Source organism: Myzus persicae, unplaced genomic scaffold (genome assembly GCF_001856785.1).
Source record: "Myzus persicae strain clone G006 unplaced genomic scaffold, MPER_G0061.0, whole genome shotgun sequence".
NCBI classification, from domain to species: Eukaryota; Metazoa; Arthropoda; class Insecta; order Hemiptera; family Aphididae; genus Myzus; species Myzus persicae.
The window spans coordinates 1,048,708-1,070,293 of NW_019100468.1; the positions used below are offsets into that span (position 1 = coordinate 1,048,708).

At 31.2% G+C, this 21,586-nt stretch overlaps 2 protein-coding genes across 4 annotated transcripts; one reads left to right on the forward strand and one right to left on the reverse strand.

Moving 5' to 3' along the window:
- Positions 1-16,562: 16,562 nt before the first annotated feature.
- Positions 16,563-17,915, reverse strand: LOC111026504. Its single transcript, XM_022304631.1, has one exon. The coding sequence runs from the start codon at positions 17,913-17,915 to the stop codon at positions 16,563-16,565; it is 1,353 nt and encodes a 450-aa protein (XP_022160323.1).
- A 2,168-nt stretch (positions 17,916-20,083) lies between these two features.
- On the forward strand, positions 20,084-21,341 carry LOC111027788 (gamma-glutamylcyclotransferase-like). 3 transcript variants are annotated; one of them, XM_022306407.1, is made up of 3 exons: positions 20,084-20,421; positions 20,526-20,635; positions 20,695-21,341. In XM_022306407.1, the coding sequence occupies exons 1-3, from the start codon at positions 20,418-20,420 to the stop codon at positions 21,124-21,126; spliced, it is 546 nt and encodes a 181-aa protein (XP_022162099.1). In that variant the 5' UTR covers positions 20,084-20,417; the 3' UTR covers positions 21,127-21,341. The 3 variants fall into 3 exon arrangements, with proteins under 3 accessions (XP_022162099.1, XP_022162022.1, XP_022161947.1); XM_022306330.1 differs by having other exon boundaries at positions 20,154-20,430; positions 20,695-21,174; XM_022306255.1 differs by lacking the exon at positions 20,084-20,421 and having other exon boundaries at positions 20,462-20,635.
- Positions 21,342-21,586: the final 245 nt, after the last annotated feature.

Genomic DNA, 21,586 nt, shown 5'->3' on the forward strand with positions numbered 1-21,586 from the left:
AGACGCCAAGTCCAAGTGAACATTTTGAACATTTCATTTTTTTACCTTAATTACATATTACGGCAAAAACGACTTTAGATTAACTAGACTTTACATTAGTGACTTTAGTGTATATAGCATTATAATATGTAGGTAATAACCCCACAATATTAATAATTAATATAGTGCATTAGTAGTTTAGTACCTACACTTATACCTGCCTGCTGATTTTCATCGCATCTATGGGTATATTTATTGCATATTTGCATCATATTATAGTTATTTATTAATTATCATTTATCACCATTGCTTACGCCGAGAAAAAGACAAAAGAATAAAAGACTCGTTTACTTATCCAAATCTATTTATGTATAAGTTATTACACAAATACAAATTATTATATTAGGTACACTTATTTTTACCACGTGTATGGTTAGATAACTTATTATATTGTAGATAATATTTGTTTCCAAACGTACAGGAAAAAATCTATTTCGTATTCCGCCGTTGAGCTACATTGACGTATGTCAATTGAATCTTGTATCTACGATTTACCTATGTACCTTCATGTCTTAAGTTATAACTTATAACCTTATACTTATGATTTACTCGTACATATAGGTAAAGCCGCATAGAGTAAAGCCATATAATCAATCGGCACTTCTATAACTCAATACAGTTATTGTAATAAAATAAAATGTTATGTATTATTGTTGTATAAAATAAACGTAAAAAGTAAAATATTTAAAATATAGTAAAGTTTGTTAAATGAAAATAATATTCTGGAATATAGTATATTAGGTGACGCCGTATTATCAGAATTCAGAATACACTCGCATTTTATTTTAGTTAATCTATCTAGACCTACACATTTTATAGCGATTCTAAATATCTACACATTGTTTCAGGTTTAAGGTTTCTAAATTTCCAATACTAATATTCATCTCTCTATGTGCTATGTTAAAGTACCTATACTACTCTGAGAATGTTATGTATTTTATTAACGATATACATGTATAGGTAATGCACTAATATATTAATTTGTTCATCTCATACCAATAATATATGAATGGTTTAGTATTTTACTATGATAAATGTAAACATATTTCTTTTTCAAAGTAAATTCTCTGTTTTATCTATTCCTTTAATTATTATTTAACATTACTCACATCTTACTATTGTAGAGAATAAACTGCTTTAAAAAAAAATCAGTATGGGAAATCGGGGTAGATTATGCCTAAGCCATATTGGCCTTGGTAATTATTACTGTACTACGTATAGGCATATGCTATATACATTAATTAATGTTTACATTTGGATAATGAAATCTAATATCTACATGCGCGTTGATATTGATCAATGTCTAAGAAAAAAACTGATCGAAATGTGAATTACATCCACTTAACCAACCACTGTCTGGAGTGTAAATATAATAAAATAATGTGAGTTCGATAATTGCAGTAATTTAACTTGACATACAATTATGTTATGTTTTTCAGTTGTTTACCAGCGTTTAAACCCCCGTAAGTCTCTCTCTCCCCGATCACTACTATATTGTTGAATAATTATCAAGCCCAAGTCAAATAATTTATCTATAAAATTCATTAAATTGTAAATAAAAAGTTAAACTTCAAATTTTTTATTTCAAATAAAAGTGTCCCCTCACTCTCCCCGCCCGAAAAAAAAAATCTTGAGTGTGCCGCTGTTGGATTGTAGTTCAAATTACATTTGTGTATGGCTGTCGGTAGTTGTTCTTAGATTTAGAACATAGTATCAACTTTGAAGAAAATTAATAATACTTCAACGTTTTAAAGAATAACGTATTTAAAAACTTGTAGCATAGAATTGTGAATTGAATATGATTAATTTAACTACGTAAGGGAATATTTAAATTAAATACATTTGGAGAGCTTTTTATTGACATATTACGGTATACGAATATGCGTAATGGCTGATGGAATATTGAAAATAATATATTGTAAAATATAGATCTGAAAATAGATCAATTTTTGTTAAATTGTATTGAGCTTCTATAAATAAATGTTTCTTATTTGACGTGACTGTTTATATACCTTATTGTGGATGTAATGGGTAAAATGAAATCGGAAGGGGCTTTGATTAAAAGAGGTCATTTTTAACAAAAGGGCCGATGTTATCCGGTGCGTAGGGTTAAAGCTGTTATCGCGTCTCTGGGGTGTTGACCGTAGTCCTTTTTTCTGTGTCTTTTCCCACTTTCGCAACCTATATAGTATACGCACTGCCCAAAGGTCCAACGTCCACTTCTCGAGGATATTTTAAGTGTGTAGATACGACTCCACTGATTGTTGTATGCTCGTAGAAATAATCAACGACCTCGCGTCGACCCCGTTGTAGAGATTTTGACACCAACCTTTCAGATTAAACTCGAAAATACGTTCCGCACGCCACACTTCGTCACGATACTAATACGAATCTATTACTGCAGTTTCGTTTAATCCCCCTTGCCGCCAGTAAAATAATTTATATACGTTTAACCTTTATAGGTACAGATAATAACCATTTCATTCCCCTTATATATTCGTTTTAATTGAATACAGCTCAAAACGTAAACCTAATATAAAACGAGGGTATAAATTTACAATATGAATTGTTGATTCATTGCATTCCTATAAACTTACACACAGTGTACACTATCTTACTTTAGTTTCCGACTGAAAACTATTTTTTTACATCTGTTTTGAACGAAAATCAATTAAATCTCATTTAAATCGAAAATCTTTACTTATGTTATAATATTCCAACACATTTCACATAAATTACTCAGACCTATTTCAAGGGACAAGGAGAGAGATGATAGTAGGGTACACTGTCCAATACTCAAAGTTAGCTAAAAATGTGTAAAAACTCCCTTGGCTCGTAGTTGTGCTTCAACTTTTTTAGCTATGATAACTTTTCTTTTTTGACTTACCATATTTTATAAACATACTATACGTACACTGGTCATACAGCTATACAGAAATATAGGCTAATAACTGATGAGTTATCAGTTTAAAATTTGAATCCCGGGATTAAACATTTAAGACTAAGGAGACCGGCAGACCGCGCTTCCAAATGAAAAACTATTATTTAGAGGATAAAATGTTGAACTCAAATATTTTGTACGTTTATTAGAATTTAGAAAACTTATAGTTGTACTTATATTATTATTATATCCCACCACATGTCGAATTCAGTGACCATAGGTAGGTACATAGCTCTCTGCATGTGTTAGCACGAACAATAGATACATTTTACACAGTTTCCAGATGCACATGGAATGTAACCGTCAAATAAAATAATTAATAATATATATGAAGAAAAAACGAATGAAGTCCAACAAACATTAATTATTTAAATAAGCATAATACCTGTACCTACTATTATTTATATTCAATTAAAACAATTATTACTAAAATTGAATATTGTATAAATAAAAAAGATTTATTTTATGTAGATATAATAATATAAATCTTAATTACAAAGTGCAAAAATGAAAAACTAAGTGATTTGGAGAAAAAAATAGTCGTGAAGGACGGTGTAGCCGAGAAAGGTGTATTTTTATAGTGTTAAGAAAGGTTTATTGAAAGTAAATTTGGAAAATTTGCCAGTTAAATAAAGGATAGATAAGTAGGCACCACCCTACTGTACATTAGGTGACATGTGCATTACTGTAACAGATGTGTTAAATTTAAATTCAATAGTACAAAATCATATTAAAAAAAAAAACGATTCTGAGAGAAGAGGTATGTCAGCCTTACTACCAAGTTTTTTTTAATTTTATGAAATTATTCCTACCTAAGTTATTTATTGCCGAAAACATTGCATATGAAAATGTCATTATGTGTATAAAATATAATAATATACTTCAAAAGTTTCAAGTACCCACGAACAATATTTTTCAATTACAACAAAATTACTAAAATTGTTATTCTTCGTTGAAATATCCCATTTCATCCAATATGAACTTTAAATATCTATGAAAAAATTGTGTTTACATATTTTGTAGATTTTTTGATTGCTTAACTACTTATCAGGAATCTTGTTTTAAATTTTCGATTCCAAGCAATAAAAATCGATCATTTTGTAAATTTTTAACTATAAAATAATTTGCAAATTTTCATGGTTTTTATACATTTAAAGTGCAATCGTGCGTATGTATCTTTAATGTTTTTGAACTGCTGCTATAACAACTTCAGAGGAATCATTTAAAAAAAATATTGTTTTTGTTTTTCTCTACGATTTTAAAAATGACTGGGAATGTCCCCCCCCCCCACCACCACCACGAGTAGGTAGTAGGTACCGACTTAATTACTTTTGTACCAAAAAAGACGATTACGTGGAAAATCGAAACATTTTTACTGCGCCGAAAAAAAAAAAATAAAAATAAAAACACATGCATAATTGTATAACATATCGCTCAGAATCTAAAACAAAAGGTAATAGATGACGGGATGTCGAGCGGCCGCTCTAAAGTAATCACCCAACCGCAATATTACCCTATTCGGTAATCGGTCAAAATATCCAAGGACAAAATATCCACGGACAAAATATCCAAACCAAAATATCCAAGGACAAAATATCCAACGGTCAAAATATCCAACGGTCAAAATATCCAAATCTTGAAATGACAAATATTAATAATATACGACAATACTAAAAAATATGTATTATTAATAATTTTTTTTTTTTTTTTATTAGCTATCGGTATAAATCATTATAGCTCAACAATTACAATTTTATTAATAAATTTATATTGTGATGTTTATATACATATGTACTATAATATATAACATATAATACTAACATATAATAATAATTGTATTTTAACCTGGAAATTTCACGTACCTACCTAGCTTATCGTTTAAATTATCGACAAGATTAGTGTGGGATTATTATTTATTAGATTTTGTTATATCGTACCTATAGTAGTATTAGTATACTACATTACTATCTTTATTTAGTGTCCGGTTTTCAAACTCCGACAAATTACAGTTATCGTTACGTATAAATCTATCATAAGTCTTCATCGCCGTCAAGCGTCAACGTCTTTCGGTTTCCGTGTTAACGACTTAACGTAGTGAAGTGCAGTTTATAAATTTATTAAAAATTAATTATAAATGGAAGTAACGAGATCGAACAAAGGTGGTTTAAAAGCCATATTTGAAGGGCACATGTATACTGTAAAATATATAGGTATCAAAAACATGTCATGGCGCTGCGTGAAATCAAATTTATTGAAATGTCCAGGAATATTAAAATCTGAATTGGACTATTCTGAACCACACGTCATCACACGTCATCTGATCACATGTGCCAAAAACACAGGGAAAATTAATGTCACAAAATGTGTGAATGAAATGCTCCAACTTGCAAAACAACACGAAAAAAAGCCAGGACAAATTTTTTCAGAAGTGGTAGCAAAAGTGGACCGTGACACAAAAGCTCTGATGCCAGCCGAAGAAACCGTAAAAAGACGATTAAGGAGACAAAAATTTTTAGAAAATAGTGTAGGTATAGTGATTTTTTAGATAAAATTATTTTGCGATATTATTACTATACCGTAATAATAACGTAATTTATATATTACATAATACATTTATACTTATATTATTATTATATATTATATTTTTATAATTAAATAATTTGGTATTTGAACTTTTTGATTAGTAAGTACTTAAAGTTTAATCTACTTATTCACGGAAAAACTGATACATTTGGATATTTTGTCCATGGATATTTTGACCGTTAGATATTTTGTCCTTGGATATTTTGGTTTGGATATTTTATCCGTGGATATTTTGTCCTTGGATATTTTGTCCTAGAATCACCCTATTCATACATATAGGTACCAACGTCACTGATCCCTGAAACTTCGAGCGGCTTGCTATTTTATTTAATACGGCGTTCAAAATAAGACCCATAATAATAATATTCATTACGATATGGCGTATTTAATATTATTATTTTATAACACAATGTCTACGCGTATAAAAAAAATTCCAACGCTGAGTGGGTGTATATCTTATAATATAATATGTATATATAGGTGAGCGCACGGCCACGGGTGGGCCGCTCTTCGCGAAATCTCGACGCCCGGAGAGATTTACGTCGCCGCCGCCGTTTCGCCTTTTTGCAGAATTATTATTATTATTACGCTCTCTTGCCGTTGTACCTCCATATTATACACTCTCGAATCGTCATATTATTATTATTATTATACAGGCATTATAGCCGTTTCACACACGCGTCATAATATTTCGGGTGTAAACTCGCGTGTGCGCGTGCGCGTGTGTATAGACCGCGCGTTTATTATAATTTGATTTATATATTCAATGTCTTTATTGCGCGGAGGGTGAAATAATAATAACAATAATGACAGCCGACTATTGCGCAGGGAGGGGGTCTCCTCTGCACATAAGCTGACGTTATTAAACCGCGTTTTCTCCGCCTTTCGGAGGACGGCGGTGGCGACAATGCGTTTTCGTCTCGAGAGCTTTACATATAATACGAATGACGTCGTCGCCGCCGCCGCCGCCGCCGCTTGTTATTAAAACGGCTGTATATGATACTCGCGTTTTCATTCTTTTTAACGACGCCGAGCCGTTATGATAATAATATATACGCGCGTTTGACCGTAAATCTTTTATACAATCATATATCATAGACCAACGCGATGATGATATCGCGTGGCCGTCGTATAAAAAAATAGTATTTTAATTTTAGATCATTGCGTCGTATACATTGTAATACGTATATATATATTATGACATACGCGTAGTGTACTTTTTGTGGCGTGATAATGTTTTTGTTTGAGTGTGCATAACAGACTGTACTTTAATATTATAACTATGCGTTACTACAGTATGATCGATGAAAAATCGGGGATGAGTGAAGACCGTCGGTATTATGCCCTTTTTGCAGCCAAACCACGCAGAATACATCGCAAATAGTATTGATAGTAACTATTAGAAACGAATGGGCACAGATCGTGTACTCCAGTCAGCTTAGTTTCTACTGTCTATATAGACACACACGACCAGTGAAGATGAACCGATAAACATCTACATTCTACACCATCGGCTTAATCTGGCTGGCCTGTGGAAAGGGAGACGACTATGAGTAGCTAGATACTACCTATATATAATATACCTAACTAATATGAGTGTTACAAAAATACGTGTTCCATTAATATTGTATACGCGTATAGGCAAAATATTACGAAAACATTCAAACTTTCTTTAAATCGTATTTATATTAATATTACTTTTCGTATCTAGAAAACTTTCAAAAGCTCGTGCCTATTCTCAGTCAACAAATGAAAATATATTGCTGCATCACAAATCCTTACGTATTCGTTTTATACTTTCCTTCCTGTGACTGTTTATTTTATTTTATTTTTCCCTTCTTTACTAGTGATGTATTTTCATTGCCCTCATAGCAAATCCCATATTGTATATAAAACTTAAGTGTTTTTGTATTGAGTTCTGAAAATTTAACAGGAAAGAACCCATTGTATACTTCAATTGTTAAAGCATAATAAAATATTGGTTAGCTAATCTACTATAAAAAAACTTAACGGCCTAATTTTTCTAACTTCCGGAAAGTTTTAAGTAGGTATTTGCTTTATTTTTATAAGTAAAAACCATTTAACCTTAAATAAAAGTAAGAATTAAATTTACTGTAAACTTACAAGAAAACAATAATTTCATTTAACCACTAAGACTATATATAGTATACATTATGATGTCTCACCTGCGTGTGTCGTCGTCGTCTTACAAGCTACAAGTGAATTAGGTATACTTGTTTGTACAACAAGTTTATAGATTTTGAAGTTATCGTTTAGCTTTGTAAGTTTTAACATTATAATGAAGTGATATATTATTAAAACCTAGAGGTAACAAAATTGTCTGTTGTTTTATTGAAGGTGTTTATTTAAAATATTTTTATTTTGAATATAGTTATAACTTATAAGCATTTTTTAATTTTAGTAGTTCACTCATATTATTGGTAACGTTATATTTTATTTTAGTAAACATTTTATTATTTTATGCGTATTAAATAATTTTTAATGGTAGTGTTATTCACCTTATCCCCTGTAATACTCAATTTATTCAAATTTTTATTTTTTAAATTTTTAATTATGCCGGTCATATTATCAAATTATTGTGACTTTTTGTATGTGTAGTTCTTCAGTGTACTGAAACAAGGATAATATCCTTAAATTATATGCATGATTAGATAATCAGATTTAGAATAAGCGCATTATTAAAGAAAAATTGGGGCGGCCATGCTTGGTGAATCACTACATTTATAAAATAAATAAAAAGTATTAACGTTGTTTTCAAACATTTTCTTGCAGAAAAAAAACATTTACCAAATTACATGCAGACCATTATTGAAATACGATTTCATCATTAGGGTTTAATGTATTCGACGTACACTATACCGTCAATACCCAATACTAAAGAAATGAAAAGTAAACGGTTCCTAGTGTTCTTTTATTTCGGGGTGACTGTTGCATAAATCATGTCTTGGAGATTCTTCCAATAATAAAATCGGGAGGAGGTATGAGGATAAAAAATCTAGTAATCTAAAAGTCAAATGTCGAGAAGCAATAATGGCCGAGGTTAAGCGACAGCATGCCTTAAAGGGGATTACCTGTGTCCCTCCATGATATATTACGCTCTAGAAACTGTGGGATTTTTATCCCTATTTTCTACTAAGCTTGTCAACAATGATGACGTTTTCTAAAGAAACAGGAAAAAGAAAATATAAGTATAAAATGGTATAACTATTAGTAAAAATTGTCAAAAAATAAAACTTGAAACGATTGTGAAAGTCGAATCTACTACTATATTATGATAATTATTTATTGTACTTATAATGACCTTATAATGACCTTATGCTTCCAGTAAAAAAAAGAAATAAAAATTATTTAGATATAATTTCATATTTTAATGATTTAAAAGGTGGGCAAGTGGATACTGCTTGTACATTACATGTCATGTTTGTCATTATAATAATGGGTGTGTTAAATTTGAATTCAATGATATAAAGTCATTGCATATATATATTTCATATTCGAAAAACGATTTTGAGCGAAGATGGTCTGTCAGTGTGTACTTAGTACAGATACTATATCTAAGTATATTTGTGATATTATTTTATTAAAATAATTTATTTCAATATTATTACAGTAATAACACTAGTTTGAATAATTTTTTACTGAAAACATTACATTTGAAAATGACATTGTCCTTATAAAATATAATAATATACATTAAGAGTAAGATGTACTAGAGTACTTGCGAATAATATTTTTAAATTACAAAAAAAAATTGAAATTGTTATTTTTCGTTTAAATATTTAAAATCCCTATAAAAAAAAATGTTTTTATATATTTTTTAGATTTTTTGGTTGCAGTATGAACTACTTATGAGAACAATTATACGTATACTTAAATTATATGTTTGAAACATTTTGACTGGAAATATGGAGACTAACCCCCTCCACAAGTTAAGTTGAGTTCAATAATTTCAATTGAGACATTAATTTTTTGTCAAGTCTCTGATCTAATATTTTTTAAATTCAAGGCTTATTTTGTATTCTTATTTTATATTAATACAAAAATAATTATTATGACGTACGTGGAAAACGAACTATTTAATAATTTATGCATGATCCACAAAAAAGGAATGGACGTGAGCTATTTTGCCCAAAACTGAAATTGCCTCTCCACACGGGCCACACATACTAATTTTTGTCACGCATATCGATCACGAAAAATTCATAAGGTAATGCAGGGATCTATGCAATAACCAGACTATTCTACGGCAACAATTTCATGAAAAGAAAATATTTAAGCACCATGCAAGGAAGTTATAATATGAATATAAGATGTAACCAAAAGTTTATGTCTTATAAGAACCGTGGTACAGATTTCATTTCAGTGTCCGGTTGTGCATGGGGTGCACCTATCGACCTATCACTTTCGAGGATTTCCATTTTACCGGATGGGGATTGCCACTTTACCATCCGCTAGATGAAAAAAAGTGGCTTTCCAACGCTTCAATCTTATCAAATTCTAAACTTACGGTGCAGGCATGACATAAATTGTTTTATCGATATTAATTTAAAAATGACTATTAAGAGTCGAAATTACCTTATGCTTTTAAATTGTATGGCACATATAAAAAACTATAATACAAACATTCGGTGAAAAATGGAAAAATGGAAAAAAAGTAAATTTTTTAGAGTTATACCAAAAATCAAAATCGAATTGGTCTCAAACTAATTTTATGTACAAATTTCAATTTTTCCTTCATTTTTTTTTTTTGTTTTTCTAGACAAGGAATATTACTCTAGGAATGTTATTTGCACTATTAGAGATCTAATTATAAATCTATTGTTGTCTTTACGAAAATATAGCCCTAGAAGAGAAGCGTCTGATGGACATAATACGTGTACTGTATTTTATGCGAGTTACATCTTACTTATGACCTTATATGAGTCTAATAACTACAATATAATTTTACGATTAAAATTATAGACACTTACCGTCTTCTGGTGTTGTGAGGCTGGGACTAGGTGGCGTACCAGTGACAGGCTGTCGAAGTAATGACAAATGCAGTAATAATAATCGGCCGGACCGTCTGTTCCGTGATCGACGGTCAAACTCTGCTCTATCTAATAAACAAAGATTGTGACCGGTGTTAGGAAAGTCGTCTGGTTTTGGAATTGGCCACAACTCTAAATGTTTGGCACACCATTTCAACCATGCCGCTATGTGATCGTTAGTCCAGTCCAAAGGATCTAAACAAAAGTCATGATCATGTTTAAAGTACCTCTATATACTAGATGTAAGAAACATAAAACCTTCTTTATTTAGAAATAAGAATAGGCAGTAACCCTTATTTAAATTCAATGAAATTAATAAAATTACTCTATAGACTGTACGGTGTATATTTGTAAAAAAAATTTATTTTAAATTCAAGATTCATATAAAAGTAGCATAGTTGGTGAAATTAAGATTGATTTTAACCAGGTTGAATTGGCTAATTAAAAAATATTTTGTTTTTTTTTCAATAATTGTTTACAAAATTCGTTAAAAACTCGAGGTCATTTCCTCGACCCCATGCTAAATTTAAACTTGGAATTTTCTTTTACTCCATTCGTTTGTAAGTCGTGTCTCGTGTGTAAAGGTTTGTAGAGATATTTTTTTCGTCTGTATATATGTACTTTGTCAGGGTTTTTCATTTAAGCTTTAATAATTAATTTTAATAATTATTTTTATACTCACCTTATATAGTAATGTACATTTTTAGCAACTGAATTTTACACTTCTATTTTTATTATTATTTTTTTTTTGTAAAAGATAAAGTATCACAAAAACTTTTTAGATATTATAGTAAGTTTTGTTGACATATAATTATAAATTTATTAAAATGGTTATAAATAAACGAATTTCGGGAATTTCAAAGTTCTCTGAGACAATTTTGAAAATGGTTATAAATAAACGTTTTTAGTATTTCTAGGTTCTACATTAAAATTAAAAATAAAATTATATTAATATAATCATAATAGTAGAGTAGGCCTCACTCGTACTGATTACTGATCATTGAATATGGTTACTTATATATATTATTTGCTGACATTGTATTTTTCTCAACTTAAAATATTATTTCAATATATTTTATCTAATCAAATACACATTTGATCATATTACACGAATAATACTAGGTTGTAGGTACAATTTTATTTTAATACCCATAATACAAATATATAATAAATAAATATAGTAATATTATTTTATTATTACCTATATCATTCATTTTTTTTGTCATTAATATTAATGTAGTCCCTACCATAAATCTCGAACATTTTCAAATAACGTTCTATATAGTCAAAAATGTGTTAAATGATAATTTTTTTATAGACATTTGAATTTAGACGAAATTAGATATTTTTCAAATTTAGAACGATGATTTGAGTTATTTCGATGTAATTCAAAAATATTACTCTTGGGGACTTGAAACTTTTGCGTATATTATTATATATTTTATAATTATATATGATAAACATTTCAAACAATTTGGATACAATTTGAATCTATTGTCTGTATATAGGTGCCACGAACCTATTCACACAGTTCTACGGTAAGTATGGGTATCGACTAAAACAGTACGCATTTAACGTTAGGAGATGTTGAAATGAATGTCAAGGAACAATAAAGCCCGTCGTAACATTTGAAACTCACCGTTCGGCAAGACGACAGCAGCGGAGGCGTTTGGATCTTCTGTAACTTCGCGGTCGACGTCGGACATCACGTGCGGAAGGAGCCGATGTCGTTAGCCGCACACATGTCTGCAGCGGACTTCCGCCGAAGTCAAAGCGGCGGGAACAGAAGGCACCTGCCGAAATCGCAAGGGGTCCGCGAGCGTCGGTTCATCGTGTGAATTGAACTGGGAATCGCGCGTATAGCGTATCTATAAACTATTGCCGTCAACGGAATGAAACGAATTCGCGAGGGGACTTCAAACGACGTTAGGCATGTCTCATTGCTTATGAATATATTTTACACGTAGGAATAACATGGATTTTCACCAGGGTTCGCGGATCCGTGTCGACGGATATTATTTCGTGCTGATCGGTACGATTGCGGTACACCTGCAGCACACTAAAACGATCGACGTGAGTGCAACGACGGTTTGTCAAAAACTGAATCATGGGCTTTTTTACGCTATCGCAGTGGTACGGTACGTGCAGGTATATAGGTATATTATGGCGTCTTCGTGGATCCGAACCGCTGTGTGTGAATGACGCATCTCGATTCCGAGACACCGACCACTGACTAACCCTATGGACGACCGTGGTGTCGAGCCGGCCGACCATGTGGTCGAACGCGCATATTTAGATATACCAACAACCTACATATTATTATATCATAGGTTCGAAAGCTATATTACTTAAGTATACCCGACCTCATCAGTTTTCGTGCTATAATCAGGCATAAGACTTAACATACTTGTAACATATATATATATTATATATAGTATTATAGCGACGTCGTACAATCACTTTTTTTATTTGATAAACAATGCGTAATTGTGTTGGGTACATATTACAATTTACAGCTGGTTTTCGTCAAAAAGTGCAGTCCAAAGCTGTGGAGGTAATATTTTTGTTAAGAGCGTTTAAGAGAATGGCAGTACAGTATTTAGTTTATCTCTCAGCTAAGACCTATGCGTCACATAGACAACGCATCAGGTAAAATCGTGTTGTACAATTTTTGAGTTATCTTAGAGTGTAATCAGTGATTATTATAATTGCCTAAACTTATTACGAAAATTACAGAGAATAATATTTTTTAGAGTTTGACATATCCGTTTTATATTTTATGATTTTATTACACGATAAGATAGCTTTTATTATTATTTGACTTGAAAAAAAAGGTTTTACATAAAAATGTTGACAATATATTTAGACGAATGGATTTGTTAAACTCTAAAAACATCATTCTCTATAATTTTTGTCATGTGTAATTTTACTCTAAAGATACTCAAAAACACAACAAAATAATTTTGCCTGATTACGTTTTGTTTATGTCACGCATGGACCAGAGAGGGGAAGCAAATAGTGCGCTGACGTCCTCGTATTATAAAATGTTCTAAGGCTGTGTTCAAAATACAAACGACATCGAATGGAACGGCGTTGAATTGTTCATAAATTTGTAAAAATGTATTAGAATATTAGGTAGATGATCAATTTATGTGTTCTTAATTGAAATTTGTCGTTCTACTAAAATAAGTTTTGACCAAGTGTCTAGTGTTTCTGCAGTGAAGATAATCCGTGTGATCTCAAATGACATGCGGTCGTATCACAAATCGAATTTAACGATTGCATCTCATGCATCAGGTGCACACAGTCACACGGAGTTTGGTTTTTTTTGTGTTTTTGTTTTTACTTTTTAGAAACAATTAAAATTGTGTTGGGTTAGGTTGAAATTATGTTTTGTTTTCTTATCCCATGTTGACCCGGCATTATTTGTAAATTGAACGATATGTTTACCAACTGTGATCAACACCACGTGGGAGATTTATCTTGTGAATGAAATTCTCAATACGTCATTGTAGTATTAGAACGATATTCTTAGCAATGTTCCATTGTAATTTACGCTCATACGACGGATAAACCGTCACTCGTGCGTCATAGATATTCAAGGTCATTATACGTCATCAGGTCGTCTATCTGCATAACACGGTCACTGTGTTCACTGTCCATTCATAAAAATATTAAACATTAATACATCATCTCCCATACTGCCACCTTACACTAGTTCATACTATATATTATTATTGTAATTTATAATACCTAGTACCTACAACCTACCTTTACAGGCTATATACAACTGTATACATAATTATCATATTAGCTAGTATTATACTACTCTGTAAGACGTAAGTAGGTACCTATGTAGGTAACTATTATATATTATGAACCATTTAAATACATTCATCATTATTATACCTATTATAAATTATAGTACATATACTGACTATTATATTAGTCTGTACATAGAATTTATATTACATTATAATATATACCTTCATAAATTCATAACCATCCACTAAACAGTGTGTTCGACGGTAAAAGTAACGTGAAAATATTACAAATGCATGACCCTGAATTTGCTTCGTAGTTTTTTACTTCATAAAGGACTTACAATTAAACTAATTTTAGTTCAAAAATCTTTAACCTTTTGAGTGCCTTTTTAGCATGCTTTTGAAACAAATTATTTGAAGCAGCCACCCCCCTAACCACTCTCTAATTTTTTAGTTCAAATTTTAATTAGGTACGATAATTTTAATTTTAACATTTAAAGCTTGAAAATTTCATATAAGATTCCTCATAAAGAAACATACATTTTTTATACATTGATATTAAAACGTTGAAGCATTGTATAATATTCAAACTTGTATCTAACAACGATTTTTATTATTGTTCATAAAATATTAACAGTAGAAACCTGAAACGTTTCACTATCACTTAAATTATCATTTTTTACACACAATGAAATTTAAAAAATATTTAGATTCGTTTTAAGATATGCATAGACTGTAGGCATTTGAAATTGAATAATTTCTTAGAATTTATTATTATACATTCAGCGGCCTCTTTTAAAAAATCACTGTGGCCGTTGTCAACGATATAGTTCAATAGTTGTACGTAATTTTATAACTTGTAGGAAAAATATATTCTCAGAAGATCATCTTTATCAAAAAAAATTGGGCACCCCTGCTACATACTCTTCGCAACAGCAGAAGCAAAATATGTGCGTCATCATATTTTTTACGTCGATTTAAACAGAAAACATTTTATACAGGTCAAAAATCTGAAGATATGACTCAAATTTGGAGCCGGTAGTGGCTGCAAAAGGAATAATTCACATCCGGTTACATAGACTTGATCCAGTCACGGGCAATCTAAGTTTTCACTATTGTCTATAACAATATAGTAAGCCACGGGCAATCGGTAGATAAAAAGATATACCAGCACTCTGCACTTCTGGAGTCAGACATCATCCTGTGACTAACGTCCGAGGAATCCGGAGATTTATATACAGGTATATCAGTATATATATATATCTCAATATGTATCAGTTATGCAGTAATGCAGTATATTAGTATATTATGTGATATGACATAAAGCTAACAATAAAAAAATAGTTTGTTATTATTATTCCGTACAGACACCTAGTGTCCATAATTTTTACCCGAAGTGGCAGTATGATTGAGATTTGAGATCAACTAACTTGCAATACATAAATAAATATAATATATAATTATGTTATATGGTTTTATTAACCTGACGTGTTGTAATAAATAAACTGATATAAATTGCCTCTGCAGTTTCCTACACGTGTAGTGTGTTCATTCAGTTCCGGATTCATAGAATAATGGCCCCGCCAAACATAATATGACTTATCATAAATATACCCCTTAAAATATTTTTAAATTTAACATGTACAAAAATTAGGTGTCTCGTTTAGATAATAATAATAATAATAATAATAATAATAATAATAATAATACATAACCGAGAATTTAAAATAAAAACATAATATTACCGGTTTTTGAATGTACTATTATTAATTCCCATATAGATATATAGAATGAACAATTTAAATGTATTTACCAAAGACCTGCACTGGCCGTGCTACACAGACCGGCTGGTACCGAATTGGTTCCCGAGCTCCAACCCCACATGCCGAATTGGTTCCCGTCTGAAAAAGGTATTTTATTAAGGTAAGCCGAATTGGTTCCCGTTTAAAAAAGGTATTTTATTAAGTTGAGCCGAATTGGTTCCCGTTTAATTACGCACATTTTACAGGCTTAGGACTGTCAACTTAAAAGTAGGCTTGGTTAAAAATGTGCGTTAATGCGTGTTATAAAAAAAATTGATATAATATTATATACAATTTTGAATCGTTGATTTTGAAGTCAACTATAGTCATCACTAGGTGTAGGTACAAAATACAAATAATAAAATATAATAAATACAATTATTTAAAATCGTTGATTTGCAAATTTGAAGCAAACTTTCTTTAAGTATTCAATTCGCGTAAGCTTCTCATTTGTGTACTCAGTCATACAATTTTCCAAGAATTTGTTATTTTTTTCTTGTTTGCTAGTAAGTTTCCTAGTATTATTACTTCGAAATTTAATATAATTTAATGTCTGAATACTGTTTAAAGTCTCCATAAAATAAAATATATTAGGATGGGCAGTTGTAAATTCTTTATTCAGCTTTGAATGGAACGATTCGCAACAATTTGTAGTCCTATCAATATTTTTGTCAAATCTAGCCCAAATTTTCGGTGGAAAGATACTGTCTGACATTATGTATGTATCATGAACGTAGTCGAAGAACTGATCCAATTTTGGGCAGTAGGGTTTTATGGCCATCAAATCATTATAAAAACAGTCTTCGACATCTTCAGGTGATAATAAGGGCAGTCCAAAAAATAGTTTAAGAAGTTGTCCGATTTCTGAAGCATTATCTTTAAATTCATTTGAGAGACCAAACTGTTGAATTTTTCTCCACCATGACTGACATAAATGGAATCTGCAACCTCTAACTGTAACTTGCTGTAGCTGTGAAGTTATGGCACTATGGATAGCTGTTTCAAAATCAACGAAAACCGTGCCAACTGTTAGATATTTTGCGACCTTATGTAAAGCAAGTATGTAAGTGTCAGTAGTCTTGTTCGGGAGTAGGCTGAATACGACAGGAACATAGCTATTTTGTACCTTGATAAAAATAGAAAATAATTGGTAAAATTGCTTAGGACAACTTTTGAATGTTCCATCGACAAATACCGTAGTGGCTTTCTTGAGTTGTTCCAAGTTCTGCGTGCATGTAAATGTAATTATATTGTTGACAGAATCGTTGTCATAAATAAAGTTTTCTCCGAGATTAGTTATTAACGAATATTCACTGACACTTTTATGCAGTTCTTCAAGATTAGAAGGTAACTTGGGAATTGTTCTTAATTTAGCAGCATTCAAATTTTTACGGACTCTGTTAATATCATTTTGAAGTAGTGACTCACTATGACTGTTTGAAGCTATCTCCTTGCGTATAATTTTTGATGGTCGCTCTGTAATAAGTTCGTCACATTTTCTTTTTAATGAATTTGTCAATTGTTGTCGCACAAGTGTACCATCGTTTTCACTTTCGTGGTTATGTGTTAATACTTCTTCACATAAACAATCTCCGTTCAATTTAACGTATGCTTTACATTTTCGTTTTGTACATATCCACCTCTGTATGTTATCTGCTAGGTTCTTTTGGAATCCAAACTTGTAATTGTCAATAATCAACAACTTAGTTCCCTTTTCACTAAACATAAACTCCATAATTACGAAAAATTAAAATTAAAAAACATAAATTCAAATACGAAGTACAAATTACAAATTTACACGATGTGTTATTCGAGACTGTACAGTGCTCACTGCTTACCAACATTATTGTCATTCGTACATAGGATATAGACGATATACCATACAGCGATAAAAGTACATATATCTTAATCGTTATCTTAATTGATCGGGATATCACAGATAATTTGCTAAACTTCCAATATATAAATATATTGCCATCTTATTGTATATTATACTATAGATTATAGAGTGTAGCCGTGTAGGTACATTTATATTTTATAAATTACCTGTACACAAACGGGAACCAATTCGGCTCAACTTAATAAAATACCTTTTTCAAACGGGAACCAATTCGGCCAAACGGGAACCAATTCGGTTACTCCCCACAGACCGGCCCAGACCTCTAGTTACTACTTTTGTCTACGGGCCGGACCAGGCTTCTACGAAATATTAGAAATTCTTACAGGACCAAAATTATAAACAGAAAAAAACATATTATACTATAGATTAAAAATTATAGACAAGGGAGGTGTGAAGAAATTTGCTAGGTTCACCCTCCAAAAACTATTTGCGGGCCAGGCCGGCCAGTAAATCATCAGCCCGTGCAGTCGTGCAGATCTCTAGTACTCTGCACCCGTACTACAGGCATGGTCATTCATTTTTTACACTATAAAATAAATACTATTAAATCGATGCGGTATGGTTAAATAATCTATAATTCGATTATATGAAAACTATTGACACTTCAAACCGCTTAACCATCATCGAGGTACACACCGTATGCCAAAAACATACCTAAATATTTCATTTTTTCTTATATAATTCTTTTTTTTATTTAGGTACTCTATATTTTATGGCATTGAAATACAGAATTCTTAAGTTTTTTCTATGGGCCCTGGACCCCTGGTTACCCCTCCGCTCCCCTTAGTTCGGTCCTGTGTTTATCTAAATTAAAATGTATTAAATAATGTATTTAATATATTAATCACCCTACGGCTAAATGCACGATAGTTTTTGCTGGAAAATATTTGATTTTTAATGAAAAACTACTGCCATTTCCTTTGTCAGCAAACATTCAGTATAATATATTATAGACAATAAGTACAACTATAGATGTAATATCTAAATTCTAAATTGAACATTAACGATGGATCTCACAAATATTTATATTATATTTTCCAACCAATCATTGCATGATTTTTTTGATCTACAAAATATGAAAAATAAATACATTTTAATATCTTGTAAATTGTAATAGTAAACTAGAAACTAAATTTGTTTTTCTCATTTATATTAAAAATCATTGTACAATTGTCAATCTGTAAATGTATTTACAATACGCGGATACCTAACACATAAGTAATAAGTTAATTAGGTAGAGTAGTTGATATAAACATAAGGATTAGATACCCCCCAAGGCCCCAATAACAGTTTTTCGTGATTTTTTTACTCTCTTGTTATACCTACTAAATGTAATTACACTTCAAATATGTTAAGACAAATTGTATTTTTTAATTATTTATTAACCCCTACTAATTACATATTTTTTAAATGTTACGCACTAGCCAGTACAGCCATTAGCTAAGAACTATTAAGACAAAGCTATTGGCTCCGGTCGTCGGAGCTGTTGTGGGTGTAAGTACGAACAAATAAATACCGATTTAGTTTTTAAGTACCTACTGATTCAACAGTTACGTTCACACTTTTGCTCCTCAAAACTGTTAACAGGTAATTATTAATCGGATACACTATTGGACTACCGAACAGTACATTAATCGCTGAATAGTGAATACCACGGCTATAGATATAGTATCTATAGCCGTGGTGAATACCCAAAGTCCGAACACTACTAACCCGTACATTGTACAATATTATGATTTATGACCACGCACAGCGCCACATCGCAGCCACGCTGCACGTTGCCATTGTTATCACGTAAACGTTGCGTGTCGAATGTTGATATTATACATATTGCATTTAGTGCCCACGTAAATGTTATCAAAAGACTGAACGTTATAAAGACATATTTTATAATTTCTACTACTAAGACGCAAAGTCGTTGGACGCCGGGTGGGCTTATCGCGTTCGGGGCAAACGAATGAAAACGAGATTATTTGTTTACGCCATTATTTTACTTATCTTGTGTATTATTACGATTAAATTGTAAATATTTAATATTATATTGACTATTATAATATTATAATAGCCAGTTGTTTAATTCTCAAGTCCGCAATGCGGTTACCGTCCTAGAGTTGCGTTTATAGTTGGCGATCGAGATTAGACTCATCGGAGGTTCAAGACAAGAGAAGAGGACGTGCTTATGAGACATAGATAATTCGTTTTACAATTAGTTATTAATATCAATGATGTTTTAAATCGCAATATTAGTTTTATTGTTCATTTATCATTTCTTCAAACGTCGCTGTCGCATAGAAGGCTCGGAGGAATAATATTGTTAAATAATATATAATATATTTTATGGGTAAATTAGGTGATTTTATAAAACCGTTATTAATTATTAAATGCTTATTAAAATGCAGATCACTTGGTTATTATTTTGTGCTTTATTTTTTTCCATCGTCGCAGCCAATAGTATGAATAAATTTTTGTACTTTGCGTACGGGAGCAACATGCTTGCACAGCGGATTCATATTCAAAATCCATCTGCTGTAAGAATTGGAACTGGCAAACTGAATGTATGAAATACTGTTTTGAAAATGAACCATTGTTTTTAGTTAATAGATTTTTGTTATAGGCATTTCGTTTAGATTTTAATGGATTTTCACATTTTTGGGACGGATGTCCATCAACAGTGGTTCCGGACCCTGAGGAGCATGTCTGGGGTGTATTGTGGCAACTGAATACAAGTGATTTGAGCAATCTAGATCGTCAAGAAGGTGTCGAGAAAAAAATCTATGTACCTTTTGAGGTAAACATTGTGACACCAAATGGTGAAAATGTATTAAGCCGCTGTTACATGCTAGTCAATCAGCCTGTTAAACAAATACCATTGCCACTTGAAAGAAGACCGTCTAAAGCATATCTAGAAACTATCTTGCTAGGGGCAAATGAAAGTGGTTTACCATTGGACTATTTACAATTTCTTAATGAAATACTTGATAATGGCAATGATGGTCCACAAATGCCGTGGTCAAAGCGTGAACCTTTAAAAACTACTGAATTGTAACTGAGTACTTGTCTTGTTTAAAATGTGTTATAAATTATCTCTTAAATATTTTGTAAAGAAAAACTTTAGGTGTACAAATCTGAATAATCTATAATATTCAATACTGTAAAAAAATATGTAAGGAGGTAAAGGGACATTGATTAAATCAGTTTTCATACAGACAATATTGTTGGTGATTGTATACTTAATAATTAATATAGTTAAAATATAACGAGTAAAGATAAGTAAAATTAAGCATAAGTAATGCAATAACGATTAAATGTTCTAATTTTATTTACTTTAGAGACATAAATGTATAATGGATGACAAATCATGACAAAAAGAACATTTAGATCATGTGTAATCTTTACTAGTTTGTGTTTATTGTTTGTATCTCATTATATCAGTGTTTCCCAACCTTTTTACCACCACTTCCACAATATTTTATAGGTCGCGGACCACCTCAATTTTACACAAACTA